The sequence below is a fragment of the Myripristis murdjan genome, chromosome 15, assembly GCF_902150065.1.
Source record: "Myripristis murdjan chromosome 15, fMyrMur1.1, whole genome shotgun sequence".
Classification (NCBI taxonomy): domain Eukaryota; kingdom Metazoa; phylum Chordata; class Actinopteri; order Holocentriformes; family Holocentridae; genus Myripristis; species Myripristis murdjan.
In genome coordinates this window covers 20,686,379-20,703,457 of record NC_043994.1, presented here as the reverse complement: position 1 = coordinate 20,703,457, position 17,079 = coordinate 20,686,379, and the positions used below count along the sequence as shown (strand labels likewise).

The 17,079-nt window shown below is 39.1% G+C and overlaps 1 protein-coding gene across 1 annotated transcript in view; it reads right to left on the bottom strand.

The window, feature by feature from the left end:
- The window catches only part of adgrb3 (adhesion G protein-coupled receptor B3), a 132,785-nt gene extending 121,561 nt beyond the window's left edge, over positions 1 to 11,224 (bottom strand). The window contains exons 1-2 of the mRNA XM_030070844.1: positions 10,664 to 11,224; positions 8,234 to 9,002 (exon numbers count right to left, since the gene is read on the bottom strand). Coding sequence (XP_029926704.1) covers positions 8,234 to 8,987 — 754 coding nt within the window. The 5' untranslated portion in view covers positions 8,988 to 9,002; positions 10,664 to 11,224. The remainder of the gene's footprint in view (positions 1 to 8,233; positions 9,003 to 10,663) is intronic.
- Between the last annotated feature and the right edge of the window lie 5,855 nt (positions 11,225 to 17,079).

The following is a 17,079-nucleotide window of genomic DNA, read 5'->3' as shown; positions in this document are numbered from 1 at the left end:
AGGTGAACAAACTGAAGAAGAAACGAGGAGCTACAAGACAAACAGGATGGATCAGAGACTTTTTTCATTGTTGGCATCATAGTTTGTTTCATAGTTCATAGTTGACTTTGCAAAGCCAGTTTTTGTTTGGAGAGCTATACTTTTTGGCGCAGCATTAAAACGATGGTGAAAACTTCATTTCTACGTTTTATTTGAGATAAAAACAATATTGCGACAACAAAATCATGACTGTTGTATAAATGTAACTCAAAGCTTGTGTTACGGTAAATAACATCACATAGCTCATTGCAGATAATCACACATCATCACAGCCGCCACACGATCTACAATCTGCAACCTAATCACAGCCATGATGAAATTACCATGTGCCACCTCTCCGGTTCTGTGTAAGAATATAAAGCAACGAGGAGGAAACAACATAAAAAATTCCACTGGTGTGTGTTTCCTTTCTGGTCAGGAGTTTATCAAATCAATAACTCAGTTGTGCTTGCCACAGTTGATAACAAGTACGCTTTGACAGCTGTGCTTTTTAATGTTGCTATGGTTACAAGTTGGGAAGCAGATGAATTTTGAGTGGTGATTAAAGTTGACCTGAACTATGTGTGCGATATACGGTTTTAATGACCACCTGCCAGCCAATCAGAAAAAAGTATTCCTCCAGACCATGGTCTAATGTCTCATTGCGGTGATGTTATCCAAATCTTTTACAACATTTTATGACATATCAACTTTAGACTGCACTTTGGATTGCAGGTCATAAATTATAGGTGCATGTAAAATTTAAAAAAATAAGCTGGTGGATAGCAGTCTAAGTTTTTTTTTACAAAATGGCTGGAAGATGCGACGTGGGAATGTGAGCCTTGCAGTGTATTCTCTGCACCGTGCGTGAGGCTGATTAGGATTTGGGTTATGAAAACACACTGAGCAGCAAAGGAAGACTTCTTCTCACATCACATCACATCTCACTTTTTTTTTTTTTTTTTTTTGTTGGAAATGTTAAACGCCCCCAAATAGCATTCTCCTTCTCAAGCCGTCCTCAATTGACAAATTTCACAGCCAACAAGCCATTGAGATTTGTTGCTATGTGTGAGTTCTATTTACTTGGCAAAACTGAGGGAGTTCAATGAGAAACTGAATGCTAAACAGGCAAATAAGGGGCATTTCAGCAACCATTTAGGAGAAGTTGTGGGAGTTGCTGCAGAGTGGGTATGATGTCATCACTGAATAACTTCCACAGGCGTGAAAATCTATCACCGCTTGAATTTGTAACAAGAAACATGACCATTCAAGGCTACACAACCTAATACATCTGACATGCATCTGTCCTTATTGCTACACAGGATTTTAGTGGCAATGTTGGTATGCAGTTTTACACACTGAGAGATGTCAATGTTAGAATTATTAGACTCATTACTGTGACTTAGATTCTTGTTTTTTTATGTTTTTCCATTATAAAACTATCAAGCGAACTGTGTTACAGTCACATTTGAAATGTAAAGTGGCAAAATAAGGACTTGTTTCATCCATGACAACATAAAAGCGCAGGAGATGGAGTTGGCTGGTCGGCTGACACATTGATTTTAAATGAATACAGTCTAGAGCCAGTAAGAGAAATGCAATTTTCTCCGACCTCATATGGAATGTCATGTTTTCACTGTGTTAGAAAAAATCCCGCAGTTTGATCAGCAAAATCCAATCGAGCAGATGAATGGCCAACATACTGCAGATCTTCACAGCTCCATATTGGGAGAGGATTTGTTTGAGCTCCATAACAATATGGACGTGACATTAAAGCGCAGCATGTCTGCTTTATTTTGAAGGTAGTTTTAACCATAGCAAATAAAGTGGTAAAGAATGACAAGCTTTTTTGTATTTCAGGACCAATCAGGTTTCCATTCCCTCAAGCAGTCATTTTTTTGTGTGAAAGTTAAAGATTCTTGACATGCAGTGTTTTCTAGATGTCTGAAAACCATAACATAGCAAGGCTGCTTTTTATTATTGTATTTTCAGGTTTTCCTCCAAAATTATTTTGCATTTCAATGCATCTTGTTCACAACTGAGCTGTGACAACACTTGGCTCTAATTTATAAGGTCAGGATAGATGGAAATAAGTAAAACAAATGTGAGGGTTATCACTCTGACTTCAAACTGTGGAGATGCTGTGAGAAATCATCAAGGCTGGGATTACAAATCCACATCAGGAGAACTCACAGCTGAACCACTTCCTCTCCTCTGCCAGGTTATTACAGTTCTAATCAAGGTTAATCTCATTTTTAATAGTAGAATTAGCTATCATAATAACTATTTCATCATAACTGATAGTAGTTATGATAAAATAACTTCAAATTCATTTCAGTTTTAGTAGCTTTTTGAAGCATTGTCATACTAGCTGTGAAAAGGATAGAGTATCCTCTATGGGCCCATTTAAGATATCAATTCTACATCATATTTTATTATAATGATACCTACAACAGCAGGCCTTAACAGGCACTATCAACATACTATTTAAATTCTAAAGCTTTAACCTAAATCTAAACTCTAAAACTCATCATTATATAGATATATATATAAAAAAAACTAAATCAAAAGCAAATGCTGCTTCCAAGGATTCAAAGCTTTCTTTTGATACCAGGCATGTTATGCAAGCTCACTGAGAAATGGGATCAAAATTACTGAAGAGAAAATCCTGATGTACTCAACATATCACCGAATAAACATATGCTGCACCTTATTTGAAGTATTATCCTAAGTGCCATTTGATAATACATGTATCAAAATGTGCTGTTTGAAGGTCTAACGCTGACCTATTCTGTGCATAGCCACCTTCTTTAAATTTGAACTTGCAATGCAAAATCAAAGAACTATATAAAACAACATATGGCAAGCCGTGCACTTTATTTCATCATAAATTTGCCATGGTTGGAAAATGGAAACTCGTGTGGTGCCAAATGCCAATTTGCCTTCATGTGTGACTGTGTGAGAAGTCTTAGCAGACCTTTGAACACAGCAAAGGTCTGCTGGCATGAACATGGTTTTGTAGTTTTACATCACTGTGTAAAATGACTTCGAGTCACTTCACGGCCTCATGAATTTTTAAACCCAGAAATAGGAACCTGGGATATTCAGGATGTAAGGTTTATCTGTGTAGGTACCAGATTTTTAAAAAAAAAAAAAAAAAAAACACGTACAGAAAATCACACTATCCTGTCACCACAATTGCCAATTTTTGAACGCACTTCCAGATATAAATAGCAAATCATTCCTTGGTCTTTTTCTGTATTCCACGCAGTCTTGGGAGGTCCTTGGGTAATTGTTATCACTGACATCTGAAGTGTTTTTTGTTTTTTTTTTTTTAGCAGCTTTTCGGTGGCCACATATCTCCCACAAAACTGAAGCTCTGTAATTGATTCGGTCAGCCCAAAACCTGGTGCAGAAACACAACAGACAATAGTTTCATACTCTACACTTTCATTATGTGAATGGGTCTCATATGTTTATGGAAAGATTGATGCACAATGTCAATCTTTCTGACTCCCCTTTCACACACTATCTGTTGGTGACCTTGTCCTAATATCAACATCTTATCAGAACGAGAGAAGGTCGAATGCATTCAAAACTAGGATGGCAATATCTACAAAACCTGGAGGAAAATATCATTCTTTAAAACTAAGAAGACAATATCTACCATTTTTAAAAAATAGAAAGAAAGTACTAATCCATGAGCTCAAGATGGATTGAAAGTGTCCAATTATCTTTGATTCTTAAAGGTTTGGAATAGTCAAGCCTGGAACTGAGGCTGAAGCAAAACATGGGCTATCCAAGATCTGTGCTACTGCAAAAAAACAAATAATCCATGGCTAAGATAAAACAAACAGATTCAGTGCTGTTGAGCTGGGCTCTCTCTTCCACTGAATTGGAACTAAAATGGCCTCCAAGTGTACTGAACAATGGGGGTGAGCATAATGCAGTGTGACTACTGAGTGACTTGACTGAGATCCAAAGTGAATAAAAGGCCTCACTATGTGAGGCAGCGGGGCCGAGCTGCTGCAATGCTCAGGACTATGGCAGGTGACAGTGCATTAGAACGCTTCACCCACATTTCATTTGCCAATAAAATCACACTGCCATTTTCCACATGGCATATAGTTTGTGTAGTCAGAAGCTGTAATGATCAAATGAGAATATGGAACAGATTTATTTTTCTAGTGCATGAGTGTGCTTGTATATCTCCGAGATAATGTGAGAAAATTAGATATAGCATTTATTTGCAGTGATGAAAAGAGATGTCATACAAATGTCCAGCTTCACTCATGCTAAAACTGAATGGGAGGCCAAATTTGTAGGTTTATAAAATATTTATTTAACCATGTTACATCATAATGAGCTTCATTTCTTTTTAGTGCTATCAGATTTGAACCGTATTATAAGCCCTTATCTCCAGAAAACCATCCTATTGCCACAGTCAACCGTGTCATCTTTTTTCCACTATGGAGCTGTAAATCAACATGACAGCACAGAAGGTGGTGGTGGATGATGGTGTTGGGCTCTTAATTATTTCAGGCTGTGGAGAATGTGCAACATCCCATTCTTTCTGAAATATCATATTTCAGAAAAAGAAAATCAAGAAATATTTAAAAAAAAAAAAAAAAAAAGATTTTTTAGTGAAAAATGTGTTAAAGAACAGACCAGAACTGATTGACGCTACGCTTTGGATTGAAAGCTTTTCATGTACAGTGGGGAATGTTGTCATGAATGACACTATTCAAGGCCTCACTAACACTGAACACCTTTTGGAGTTTCTCAATGAAGGCCGAGCAAAAGAAGAACACTGACAAAGAACGACTTGTCACACAATGAGACTTCTCAACCCTGACTCTCCAAAAGAGACAAATTCCCCACAAAATGAGACAAAAAACCCTTTCTAATACTCAGCTGCAGACACTAGTAGATTGAGCCACCAAACAAGACAATGCCTCAAGATGTTATTTATTTCCTAGAGCCACAGCAATTTGTGAATGATTTGGACAGCACAATGTGAAATAGAGGATTTTAAGCTTGTATTAGAGGTGCCAGCATTTGCACAGTGTGTGACAAGAGAAAAGGGCAGACGTCTAGGGGAGAACATGCTCTGCTTTTGTTTCTTGTTATGCTAGGCTGCTGAACAGCACCTAATGCCATGGACTGAGTGTTTCCACATTAATATTTCTTTGCTATGAATATGCAACACTTGAGCTGATCACAAGAGAAACTGTGACACATTTTCTTCCAAGCTTTACTGACCTTATCATTCATTTTGTCTCCACACTCGTTGCTATTCAGGGTCATGGGAGGCAAAAGCCTATCCCAGAATGCATTGGGCAGAAGGCAGGATGACACCCTGGACAGGGCGCCGGGCCATCACAGAGCTAACACAGATAGACAGACACGCACATACCTATGGGCAACTTAGAGTCCATTTGACTTGCATGTCTTTGGACTGAGGGAGGAAATCCATGTGAACAGGGGGAGAACATGCAAAACTCCACACATAAAAGACTGAGAATTAAGCACAAGCCCTTCTTGCTGTGAGCAAACAGTGCCAACCACTGAGCCTCTGTGTGTGTTTCACAAGCCTTACATGATGACATGGAGGAAAAAAACATGATTTCAAAAAATGGTATGAATGTGTCATCCAACTAATGTTTGTATTGGATTCAACGCAATGCAGTGTGACCTTTGTCTGCATAGGCAGCTAAAATTAATAAATGCCTTAGACATTTTGTTTTCCTTTTGTCTTCCAAAGACACTGATGGGACATTTCAGAGGCATGGCTGGAGTATAGAACCTAAAGGCCTCCTTTTTTTGATGTAGGCCTACTCTGAGGCCATCCTCCACCCGCAACTGAGAAGATCAAAGACAAGCGATTTTTATCAAATAGAGCCCTTGTCGACTGTTTGTAATGCTTTATTCCTCATCAGGAACACCCACTCTGTCACCGTGATGCCACAGGAGACACAGTGCTCTTTTAAACCCAGTGGTGATCTCCCCGTTATCCAGATGAAAACGGATTTATTCAAACCTCCCATCAACCACCCTATAAATAGAAGCTTGCAGAAAATCTTCTGAGAAAAAAAAATAAGCTGTGCTCTTAAGCCGTTATTAACATGCTGATAGGGAAAAAAGTCAAATGTTGTTTTGGGGCAAAGAATTTTCACTGCATATAAGCATTATATCATGAAACTCCTGCAGTTTACATATATATATGTATATATATATATATATATATATATATATATATATGCTTGCAATTTATAATGATCAAAGATTCACTGAATGATTAAAGCATATTGGGAAAATACATGGCTGAGTTGTGCTTTCCGATGTTGCTTGACATGCTGCTAGACTACAAGGTCAGTTGTGATCGTAATTTGCATTAGAAAGTGTCTGCATTATTGCTTAAGAGTTCTAGTGAAGAGGTGGGTGAACAATGCTCAAAATGACTACATCATTCAACTTGATGGAGACAATCCACTTAATAAATCATGGACATTGGGAACAGGAGTAAGAGTACTGCTTGCAAAGTCATTAATTAGACATTAACATTCAATAATATTTCTCACACAAAGAGAAAAAAAAAATAACTCCGTCAGATGTCACAAAAATGCCCTAAAAATGTGATGTAGCATGTAGCAAGAAGCAGGAATCCACCGAATTCAGCTGTACTCCTTTCCTGTGACTGTGACGTTCACCTATTCTCTTTGATTAGACAACTGCCACTTGCTCTCGAGGGGACTATTATTGCAAACAGAATTTTGAAAAACACAGTGCCACAAGCAGGATCGCTCCAGAACATTTTTCCTATTGTTATTTTTCCCCAAATGTAAAAGGTGAGTCATTATTTTTAGTTCAATGTACTGCAATGAATGCCCCTCCTTACGTCTCACAGTGAAGCTGCCTCACTTCTGAGGTATGTTCCCCTCAGTTTAACGTGGTATCTATTAAAATGGCAGCAAGCATGCGTCAAGACAGGATCCATTTTTGTTTAATTGAAAAGACCCACACAAATGTATTAACTGCATGGTTCCCACTGCTGAACTGGTTATCATCATAACTATTTTATTCTTAAATCTTCATTCAGTTGTCTTTCTCAGAGACAATGACTCATCTCGCCTTCTTAACACGTGAATGTGTGGGTGGCTGGGTGTGTGTGTGTGTGTGTGTGTATGTGTGTGTGTGTGCGTGTGTGCGTGCGTGCGTGCGTGCGTGCATGCACATATGTACATGTGTCTCAGTTTGGGCAAGTATGCATGTATGTGTGACCTCAAGATTGCAAACACATCTACTTATAATGTTTATGTGGTATAATAGGAAAATTATGAATTATATGTATTTAAATTGCACTCTATATCACTGACAATATCTAAATTTGTTGCTCTAATGCTGTCAAAGCAGTTGTTTTGATCTTTGAAAGTATCATGTGTGTTTAATAATACATATTTGAGTGTGCAAATGCCCTTATATAAATATTTTTGTATTTTCTAATCTTAATCCATTTGGTAGGCCTGTAATTCATTTAAAGTCACATTTACACATGTGACTATGAATTAAGCACTGCTCTGCTGTATTCTAACACTGTTAAATCTTATAGCTTTAAATGTTGCCTAAGCACCGTGATCCAATCCAGTGTTTTTGGTAAATCAATATAAGCCAATTCACTGTCCTTGCTTCATCCTTCATTTCACTCATTCAAAGTGGCATAACTGTCAGTAAAAACTGAGGACATGCTCTTTAATATTGGCCACTGTGGGTCTTCTTATCAATGACAAAGATGTAACTGTACAATGCACAAAACACATCTTTTGAATTGCAGCCATTTTCACTCTCTTTGTAGTGATGTGTACAAAAACAGCCATTTTAAATTCATAGCACTGTTACTGCATGTTGAATTCAGTCCAACCAAATGAAAGACCCCTTTTGGTGGTTTGGTTTGTGGTGTTGTGGACTTTACTACACCCAACTCCTCTGGCAGCTTTGTTCTACAAGTCAACACATTTCTGGGCAAACTATACATCTGTGTGTGTTCTTTGTTTCATGGGCCATTGCATTGTAAACATGCAAAAAGGGCAGAGAAGGGAGTGACTGATTGACGTGCACATCGACTAACATGATTACTGTCTTCTCTATGCAAAGAGTAATCCATTAAGTTGTCTAGATCTATTTCAGGAAAATAGAAGGAAGCTGACAGGATACTCACCTTCTTTAGGAGGACGTTTCACTTCTGCACTTAGATTGCAGATCTGCCCAGCTTGTAGTTGGGGTGACAAGCAACCCTCCGTTTGTGGATTCAAAGGTAAAACCACATTGTTCAGCATTAGCATACTCTCTGATTCTCCATCGCCTAAATGCTGAGGGCAAGTGCATTTTGTATACACGATTCCACATGTCTCCACTGTCCCTTTCTCTGATTTCAGGCAGTTTTCCAGCCATGTACAAAGCACCTGACACCCAAACTGGCTAGGGCTGGCCTTATTCAACACCAAAAACTCCACAACAGACTTCTCCTCCTCATCAAGCTTCTGTGGCGTCAATCCGTTATAATCATAAGGGAAAACCCTCCGCAGTTGAACAAAATTCTTGTCATACAGTAAAAATACATAAATATTCTTCGAATCACACAGGTATACTATAGACTCGTTGACTTTAAGCAATTCATTGATCTTTTCATGTGAGTAATGATCAAACTGATAAGCAAGCAAAGAAAATTCAGAGCAGCTCAAGTCTCGCTTGTATAGTTTCAGGTAGATGCTGTATTTGGTAGGGTCTGGGTTCTCCAGCGTCCATGTACAGTTTGTGTAGTTCTTAGGAAACATTTCAGTCACCGAATATGATCCATAAATGACCCCCTTGACCAGAGTGGAACACCAATAATCTTGGGCACCAGTTAATCCAAACATAACCAGAAGATAGGTGGAAAATATATAAATCAACAGGTTACGAACAGCCTTCATCCTATGTCATTTGGCCTGCAAGGAGAGATGAAAAGAATCACATGAGGGAATGTCAAAGTTAAGGACACAAACAACATTACAGATGATGCCTATCATGTCACGATTAACTTGATTCACATTGCTTATCATTTCCTATCATGAAAACGGGTAAATGCCACAGCAACATGTATTTTACATACCCATCCTGTCTCTTTTATTGCTATACCATACTTTGTGCAAACATTGCCACCTTGTGGTTGCTTCAGCCATTATTTATTTATTTATTTATTTATTATTTTATTTTTATTATTTTATTTTATTTTATTTTGTGGGGTGCGGGGCACGAGGGGCAGTAATGTGAGTCGTTCTAAACGTATTAATTGGGTCGAAGATAACGGCAGAATCCCTGGAGAAATTAAATTCTAGTGTCTACACAATGTGACATCAAATGATAGTGTTTGTATAGACAAAGCAGGAAAATATCACTTAAGTTCATGTGCTCAGTTTATGTAATAACCACCATATTTTTTTTTTCTCGAAACGAGCTGTTTTGCTCCCTGACTTATTTTGTTTCGTCCAACGACATGAAATTAATTTGGTGATGGTCAAATTCACAGACTGAAAAATGCCTCTCTGCGTCGTCAGTATGGCTCCTCTGCCTCTGCGCTCTGTCGGTCCACTACACGACCTGGATGTCTCCGAAATTCAAGGCTAGACATATTTGACAATGCAATTTGATAAAGAGCCAGTGCCTGTGTATGCGTGTGGCGTGTGGCGTGTGTGTGTGTGTGTGTGTGTGTGTGTGTGTGTGTGTGTGTGTGCGTGCGTGCGTATGTTCATGTGCTTGTGTGTGAGCGAGAGAGAGAGAGAGAGAGAGAGAGAGAGAGAGAGAGAGAATGCAATGCGATGTCCTGATTGCTTTAATCCTACAGGCAATGCAGCTGTGAGCAGTGTCACAGCAGAATGTGCGTGTGTGTGTTGTGCGTGCGTGAGTGCATGTGTGCGTGTGTTCGTGTGTGTGTGTGTGTGTGTGTGTGTGTGTGTGTGTGTGTGTGTGTGTGTGTGTAGGCGTTGAAATCCCAAGTAGGCTATAGATACCAGGCTATTGGAGTCCTGAGAACAGAGAATTTTTTAGTTATAGGCCCAGATCTTTTGCGTGATAAAAGTAGCCTTCATACTACATGGGAATAATGTATGTTATATAAGAATTTGTGGAACCAGTTATGAGTGAAATCACCTTTTAGCCGCGAAAGGCTGACACATTCATATGATTCTACATCCCTCCGCAAGATTCATGGTCAAGGCTACGTGGAAATCAGTATTCTGGTGACGAGAAATCGCTCGTCAAAAGACGGCTATTTTATTGCCGGAGCTTCTAAGAGCAATTTCGTTTCAAGGGAGATTTTCAAAATAGAGACGGGGGCTGTCTCGTGCACGGGCAATTCAGGGTTCGGCACTTAAAAGTCATTTTTGCCATTAAAGAGAGAGGATCAGCTCTGAAAATCGTCTGTTAGGCAGCCTAGACTGACGTGAACCGATAAAAGCTCCAAAGTGATAATGTCGAAAGCACAGGGCACATTTTTACCAGGAGTAGGCTAAACTTTAACAGAAGATGACAACATGAAAATGAGCATTTCAGCTGATTTTATGCGTAATAAGAATAAGAATAATAAGGATAATAAGAATAAGAGTCATACCTTACACTGCGGAAGCTATGGCTATTTTTCCAACATACTTGACCACATCCTTTATAAATAAATTCTGCAGCCTTCCAGCGGATCAATACTCCCCATTCCCGACAATAGAAGTCCGGCGCAACAAGACGGCTCAATGGATGAAAATAAAATGCGTTAGACTCCGGTCTGTCCGCTCATATCCCCCCTTCTTCTTCTTCTGGGTTTTTCCCATCAAAACGGAGCGCAACAACGACAGCGACCGAGGGAGAGAGAGCGAGAAAGGAGAGAGAGAGAGGGAGAGCGGGGGGAAAGAGAAATTCTTGGAGTGATGGGAAGAAGAAAGCAGTCTTAGAATATTACCATAAAATAATTCGGCAGTCTCGACGTCTCTATTCCTACTGAGATTTTTTTTTTGTTTGTTTCTTTCCAGCAAGTCGTCCAAAGAAAAAAAGAAAAAAACAAAGGGGAAAAATCCGTAGTGGGTGGATGTGAGATGTTGGGGGCTAGTGAGTTACAACAGAGAGAAACAGACGCGCTTTGCTTGGTGCTTGCGGAGAGCTCCCGGAGCAGGCTGCAATATCACGTCACACACTCAGCCGCTAAGATAAAGCACGTACGTACGCTTCTTGCTGCCGCTGCGTCTGGCACCACCACCACTTTCTTCCCTGCCCTCCTCCTCCTCTTTTTTTCATAAAGCCTCCCCGTAATTCGAGTCAAAAGGGTTTCCCCCCTGAACTGGACCCAGTCTGTTGTGCGCTCAGACAACGTCGCGCTTTGCCGCTGCCGAGAACCAGCATTTCTCCCAAACAGGAATATTTCATGACAATTTTTTTTTTTTTTTTTTTTTTTTTTTTTTTTTTGGCTGGGGGTTGAGGTGGGAGGTAGGGGGGTACATATGCAGGATCATAAATACTCTGCTTGGGACCCGCAACCCGGATTACCTTCTGGGGTGTTTTCTCTCTCTCCCCCCTCGTTCTCCCTGTTTCTCTTATTTCTTTCTATACACTTGCTTTTGTGTTTTAGATTTTTTTCCCTCCTCTTCCGACTCGTGAGAGCCGCTGTTGTTTTGATGTCTTCAGTGGTTGGTGGGCTTTTGCACGCCGAGCATCCTCTCGTTCATGCTGTTGGGACAAATCATTATGGGGCAAGTTGTGTTGCCTTTGGAAAGTGGCTCCTGACACTCTTGTGCCTTACAGGTGCGCCAAGGAAACTCCAAATTCTTGTTTTTTTTCCCTTTTCCTCACTGTGTAACCACCTAGACTCCTCTCAGTGGAATCTTTAAATGGTATGCACTATGGTCAAGGTAAGGGTACGATGTATTTATCATGTGGAAACTGATTTGTTGACAAATAAACAAAATCCTAATGGTAGCATCATCTTGTGTGCTTCTGTTTCTTCTTTGATTTTTTTTTTTTTTTACCATGGTTGCCATGAACTTCTGAAAAGGTAATGCCATTCATTCATCAGCCAATTCAGGTATTCAAATATTCAAGGTAAATCAATATAAGCTGGCAACTTGTCACTGACAATGCGGCATTATTGACTCTAGCGTAGCCTAATTGTATCCAACTACAATGCACAAGCGATGGATAGTACTGTAGGAAGTTTCACCGGCATTTGATCTTGCCACTATCACATTGCCTTCTCACTGAAGCTGGAGGAAAAGGTTTTATTCAAATATGTGGATAATCTTTATGAGGTCCAAATAACACAGCAGCCACATAATTGGGTGTGCAACCCTCATATGCATGAAAATACTGAATGAATAAGAGGTGAGTGTGCACGACCTCCACAGATTTTGGAGCTGAGTGAATTTGCATATCTGGAATGTTTTGCATATTTGGAAACAGAGATGTGTAGACAGGGCAACCGATAATGGGAGCAATTGTTTTTCTGCACAACTGTACCATGCCACTTTACTGTCACGATTTTTCAAGAGCGGGTCTGTCGTTATAATCATTTTGCAGTGTACAGTTAACTCTCATTAGCCTGGCCCTTTCTTTGAGGCCCTGATTGAATGCCTTCCATTTGAACAGATGCTGCATGAGGAGCTGATTTGTTTATTTATTTCCAGGAGGTGCAATGGGAAGTTTGTAAGCCAGCCTTTGCAAAGATCCTTGAATCCTCCAGAACTACACAGAGAGTTTCTGCCATAGTAATGTGAGAATCTGAAAGAACTTGGTTTTATCCCCAACATCCTGTACCATGCAGAGTTTACAACATCGTTAATCTCTCGCTAAACTTATAAAGGAGATTGGAGTCCTTCAGCGCGGTTGTTTGGCGTGGCCTGTGACTGCAGTAGCTTTCTAAATCCAGTCTTCCCTAGGCAGCAGGCAGAACATCAGGGGTGACCTCAAGTCAGCCCACTTTCCACGGCCATAATGAAGACTTTGGTGTTTTGGGAGCTTTTGTCTCAGCGAGCTAAGAGGTTGAAGAAATTCATGCAAAGCTTTATTGAACAGTATAAACACAATAAGCATCTGTCCACTGACTCATGGGGAGGCCAATTGCCAAGCTCCAGGAATGCTGCCACAACTCTCCCCAGGATGTTTGCCATCCTGCAAGTTTGACCATTTTGTGAGTTTGCTCAAGATGAAGAACAGTTGCCTGGTGATGGAATGTTGCTTCTTTATGGTCAAGGTTAAATAAGAAAAAAAAAAAAAAAAAGCACAATAAAAACTTGGCTTTACGGTTGAATGCTGCACACCTACTGTGCAAGAAAAAAAAATCTTTGTGAGATCTGCTATTAAAAATTTACCCTTCACAGTGATTTCAAAGTTTAAAAGTGAAACTATTCAAAGGCACATCATATCCAGGTCTTTATTTGAGGCAGTGCTCAACGTGAGAACATCATCTATTCATGTTCATGTCAAAGGAATGTCAAACTGAATGTAGAGCATGATTCTATCAAGTCATTTTGTATTTTTTTGCTTACCTTTAATATCATAATACAGCATGACATTAGAGCTAGGTAATAGCGCACACAGCAGATCAGTTTATCCCCTGCTAGATGCTTTAAAACATTTGTGATATTTCCCATCTGATAGCACTTGAAGAAATCTGTCATATTATTCTGTCAAGCCAAGAATCTGTTTGAGCACATGGTTTTTGAATTATTCATCACCTAGCATATAAAATAGCCCTATTATCACCTGTGTGTATTTTGTGTGTGCGTCCGTGCATGTGTGTGTGCGTGCGTGCGTGTGTGTGTGTGTGTGTGTGTGTGTGTGTGTGTGTGTGTGTGTGTGTGTGTGCGGAACACAATCCTTGTTTGATATAAAGGCTATATCATAGAGGATATAGAGTGTTTGTCATTCTGCACAGAGTGATGGAGCATGTGATAAACATGGTCTATTGTCTAAACCAGTCAAAACCAATTATTATGAATCATTATAATATAACAACTTTAAGAATGCATTAATTATTGTATCGCTCCCATTGAAATGTATGTTGTTGTTTTTTTCACATAGTAATATATAAAGGCAGAAGTACACACATATACTCACCTCCCACCCTGCACACACACACACACACACACACACACACACTGGCATACAGTGTTCTCAAGACATCAGTATTCAGAATTTCAGTCACCACCAGGTAGTCCATATGTTACATTTGTCAGCATACAATGATAATGGACTCTTCCCTGTAGGTATCTCAGCTGGATCACTTATTGGTAAACACCAAACGAGCATGTCTGGAAGAAAAAAAAAGTTTTTTCTTGAAGTGTTGAATTGTTTTGTTTGCCCTCCCTTGTGACTTTGGAATAAGTTAGAACACCATTTGTCATTAGATAAGAAATAAATTTCTTTAATGGTAAGTTCTGGGAGTATTTTCTAGTCTCCTTACAGCTCCACTGCTACTTTTTCTCAAAAAAAGCGCAAGGAACAATGGTACATCTGCCTATCACCTCCATACATGTAATGTATATTTAGTATAGTGTTTCTATTGTGTTTCTAAAATGTCATTATTGTACTGATAAATATTACTGGTGAACCTGGGTAAAAATTTGTCATTATGTGTCATTTGATCAGTTTTGACAGTTTCCTTGACATTGGCCTTGACATTTAACATAATCAAGACAATGTGAACTTGGCAGAGAAAGTAACAATACTGACCAAATGTCAGCAATCAAAAATGTTCACTACTGTTCATGAACAGTGTTGGGGTCTTTACTCAGAAAAGTAATTGATTACATCAGAAGTCTACATTTTCAGGGGACAGTTCCCTGATTTGATGCTTTGTCCCTGGAAATGTCCCCAGATCCCCCCTTTTCCAGATGGCACTGGTATCACCAGGGGACGTCTTGTGATTTGTAGTTTTTATCTCAAGACAAAAGAATTTTATTCTGCCTGTAAATGAACGTTTATCGCTTTAAGAGCTTGCAGTATGGGAAGGGAAATTTTTTTCCTTTTTGTTCATAACTGACAACCACACAAGTGGAAGATTCTCAACTGCAGAGTTCAGACAAGATATATGTCAGACCAGTGGTGCTGGGTAGATGTCAGACAGATTCACTTGATTTTGTTCACAAACTTGGAGGGTGGGTGGGGGTGGGGGAATTAGCAAACCCAAAAAGTACTGGAACATTCTCCCAGAAAAGTGAAACAAAAAAAAAAAAAAACTACAAGAAGGTAACCAGAAAATTTGCAAAATTACAACATAGCCAGAGATGCACTGTTGTGTTGTGTAATTGCTAGTTAACAGCATGACAGTTAACAGTTCTGTTGCAGAAAGACTCTCTGCTATGCACAGTACTACACACCTGTTCATCTCTGCTTTAGTTAACTGCTGATAATCAAACTCTGGCTGCTTGGTTGGGGTCGGCATACACATTCACATTTTATCATCATATGCTTCCCCTTTTGCATAACATGTGGCCACAAGTTCAAAGTTTTCATATCTGCACCTCTAGACCCCTCTGCTGTTTTTATCCTGTCTCCCATATGAACTCCAGCCAAAGTCCTGAGCTGTTAGCCGTTTTTTGTGATTGTGCATGAAAGGCACATTTGATGATTTTTTTTCTTCTATCACCCATTATGCATTTAACTGAAGAACTTATGCAACACAAGTAAAAAGATTGGTAACTGTAATGTGAATTTAGGAACACTAAAGCATTACATTTCTGTGTTACAGACAAATGTAATGTGATTGCAGCAATGCCTTACTTTACAACACCTTTCCCCCAACACTTGTCATGAACATGTCATGTGATGGTTATGACGGTGGTATCAAGTTTCAAGTTTATTTATTTATTTATTTTTTTATAGCACTTCAAAAACAAAAAAGTTTGGCACCAAAGTGCTCTACAGGAAAAGACAATCAGCAGTACCAGTCTTATGAGCACAACTTCAAATACATCATTTAGAGCAGCATGATTAAATAAAGAACCAGTAACATACCCTTGGACATGAATAACAGCACATAATTACTTTCATGGACAAGGCAGTGCCAAGGTAAGGTCTGAAAATGCCTAGCCTCTCAGAGAGAGTCTTTCCAAAGACATTTCTGTTGGGTTGACCTGCTTTAATAACCTTCTGTGCTACTAGGCAAACTATAACAGTGCGGCTATTTGCATGAAGGATACATCTTTATTAAACTGTAAATGCAATGTTCTTCACGTGCCCTGTCTTCTGTGTGTCAAGATCAGTGTTTACAAGCTTGTGTCTGATGGTTTGTTTCAACTATAACACCAATGATCTGCTGCTCTATTAACAAAATTAAAGTGTTGCCACTTTCATTGAAACATGGCAAGGGCTATTTTGTTGCTTTTCTACATATTTAATTAAAAACTGGTGCAGAAATTGTACAGAGTGCTGCAGTTGAGACGAGGTTAAGCATTGAGGGCAGTTCTCACACATCTACTTGCATGGCAGTCATAAACATTTCAAGTCAGTGCTAAGGGAAATGTATGTTAACTGTATGAGATAATCAATGTCTGTCAAAAAGACACATGGTTGGAGCTCTTGAGCAGATATACTGCACATGCAGTCAATGTATCAAGATGATTTCCCATGTGCTGGACATAAAGCCTTTTGAATCCTGAACAGATGTGATCCTTGCTAGTCAATACTGATATTGTATTAACCGCATTTTGCACAAAGACTTGCTTAAATTCAGTTTTGGAAGAGGGCTTTGTTCAGGTTCACTGCTAACAACATTGCCAAGCAACTTCTAACCCCAAACATGATTAGAAAAACAAATAAATAAAATACCACAATCATTAAGTAATATTCAAAGGCCATGAATATGCTGTTAAGTCTGTTTAGAAAAAGGCTGACAAGAGCCTTTATATAGTCTTATAGAGCTGAACTCACAATATAATAATAATAATAATAATAATAATAAAATGCTGTCCTCTGAAATATATATCTCATGTTTGGTATCAAATTTGGTATTACAATGTTGCAGGATCAATGCATATTAACATGGTA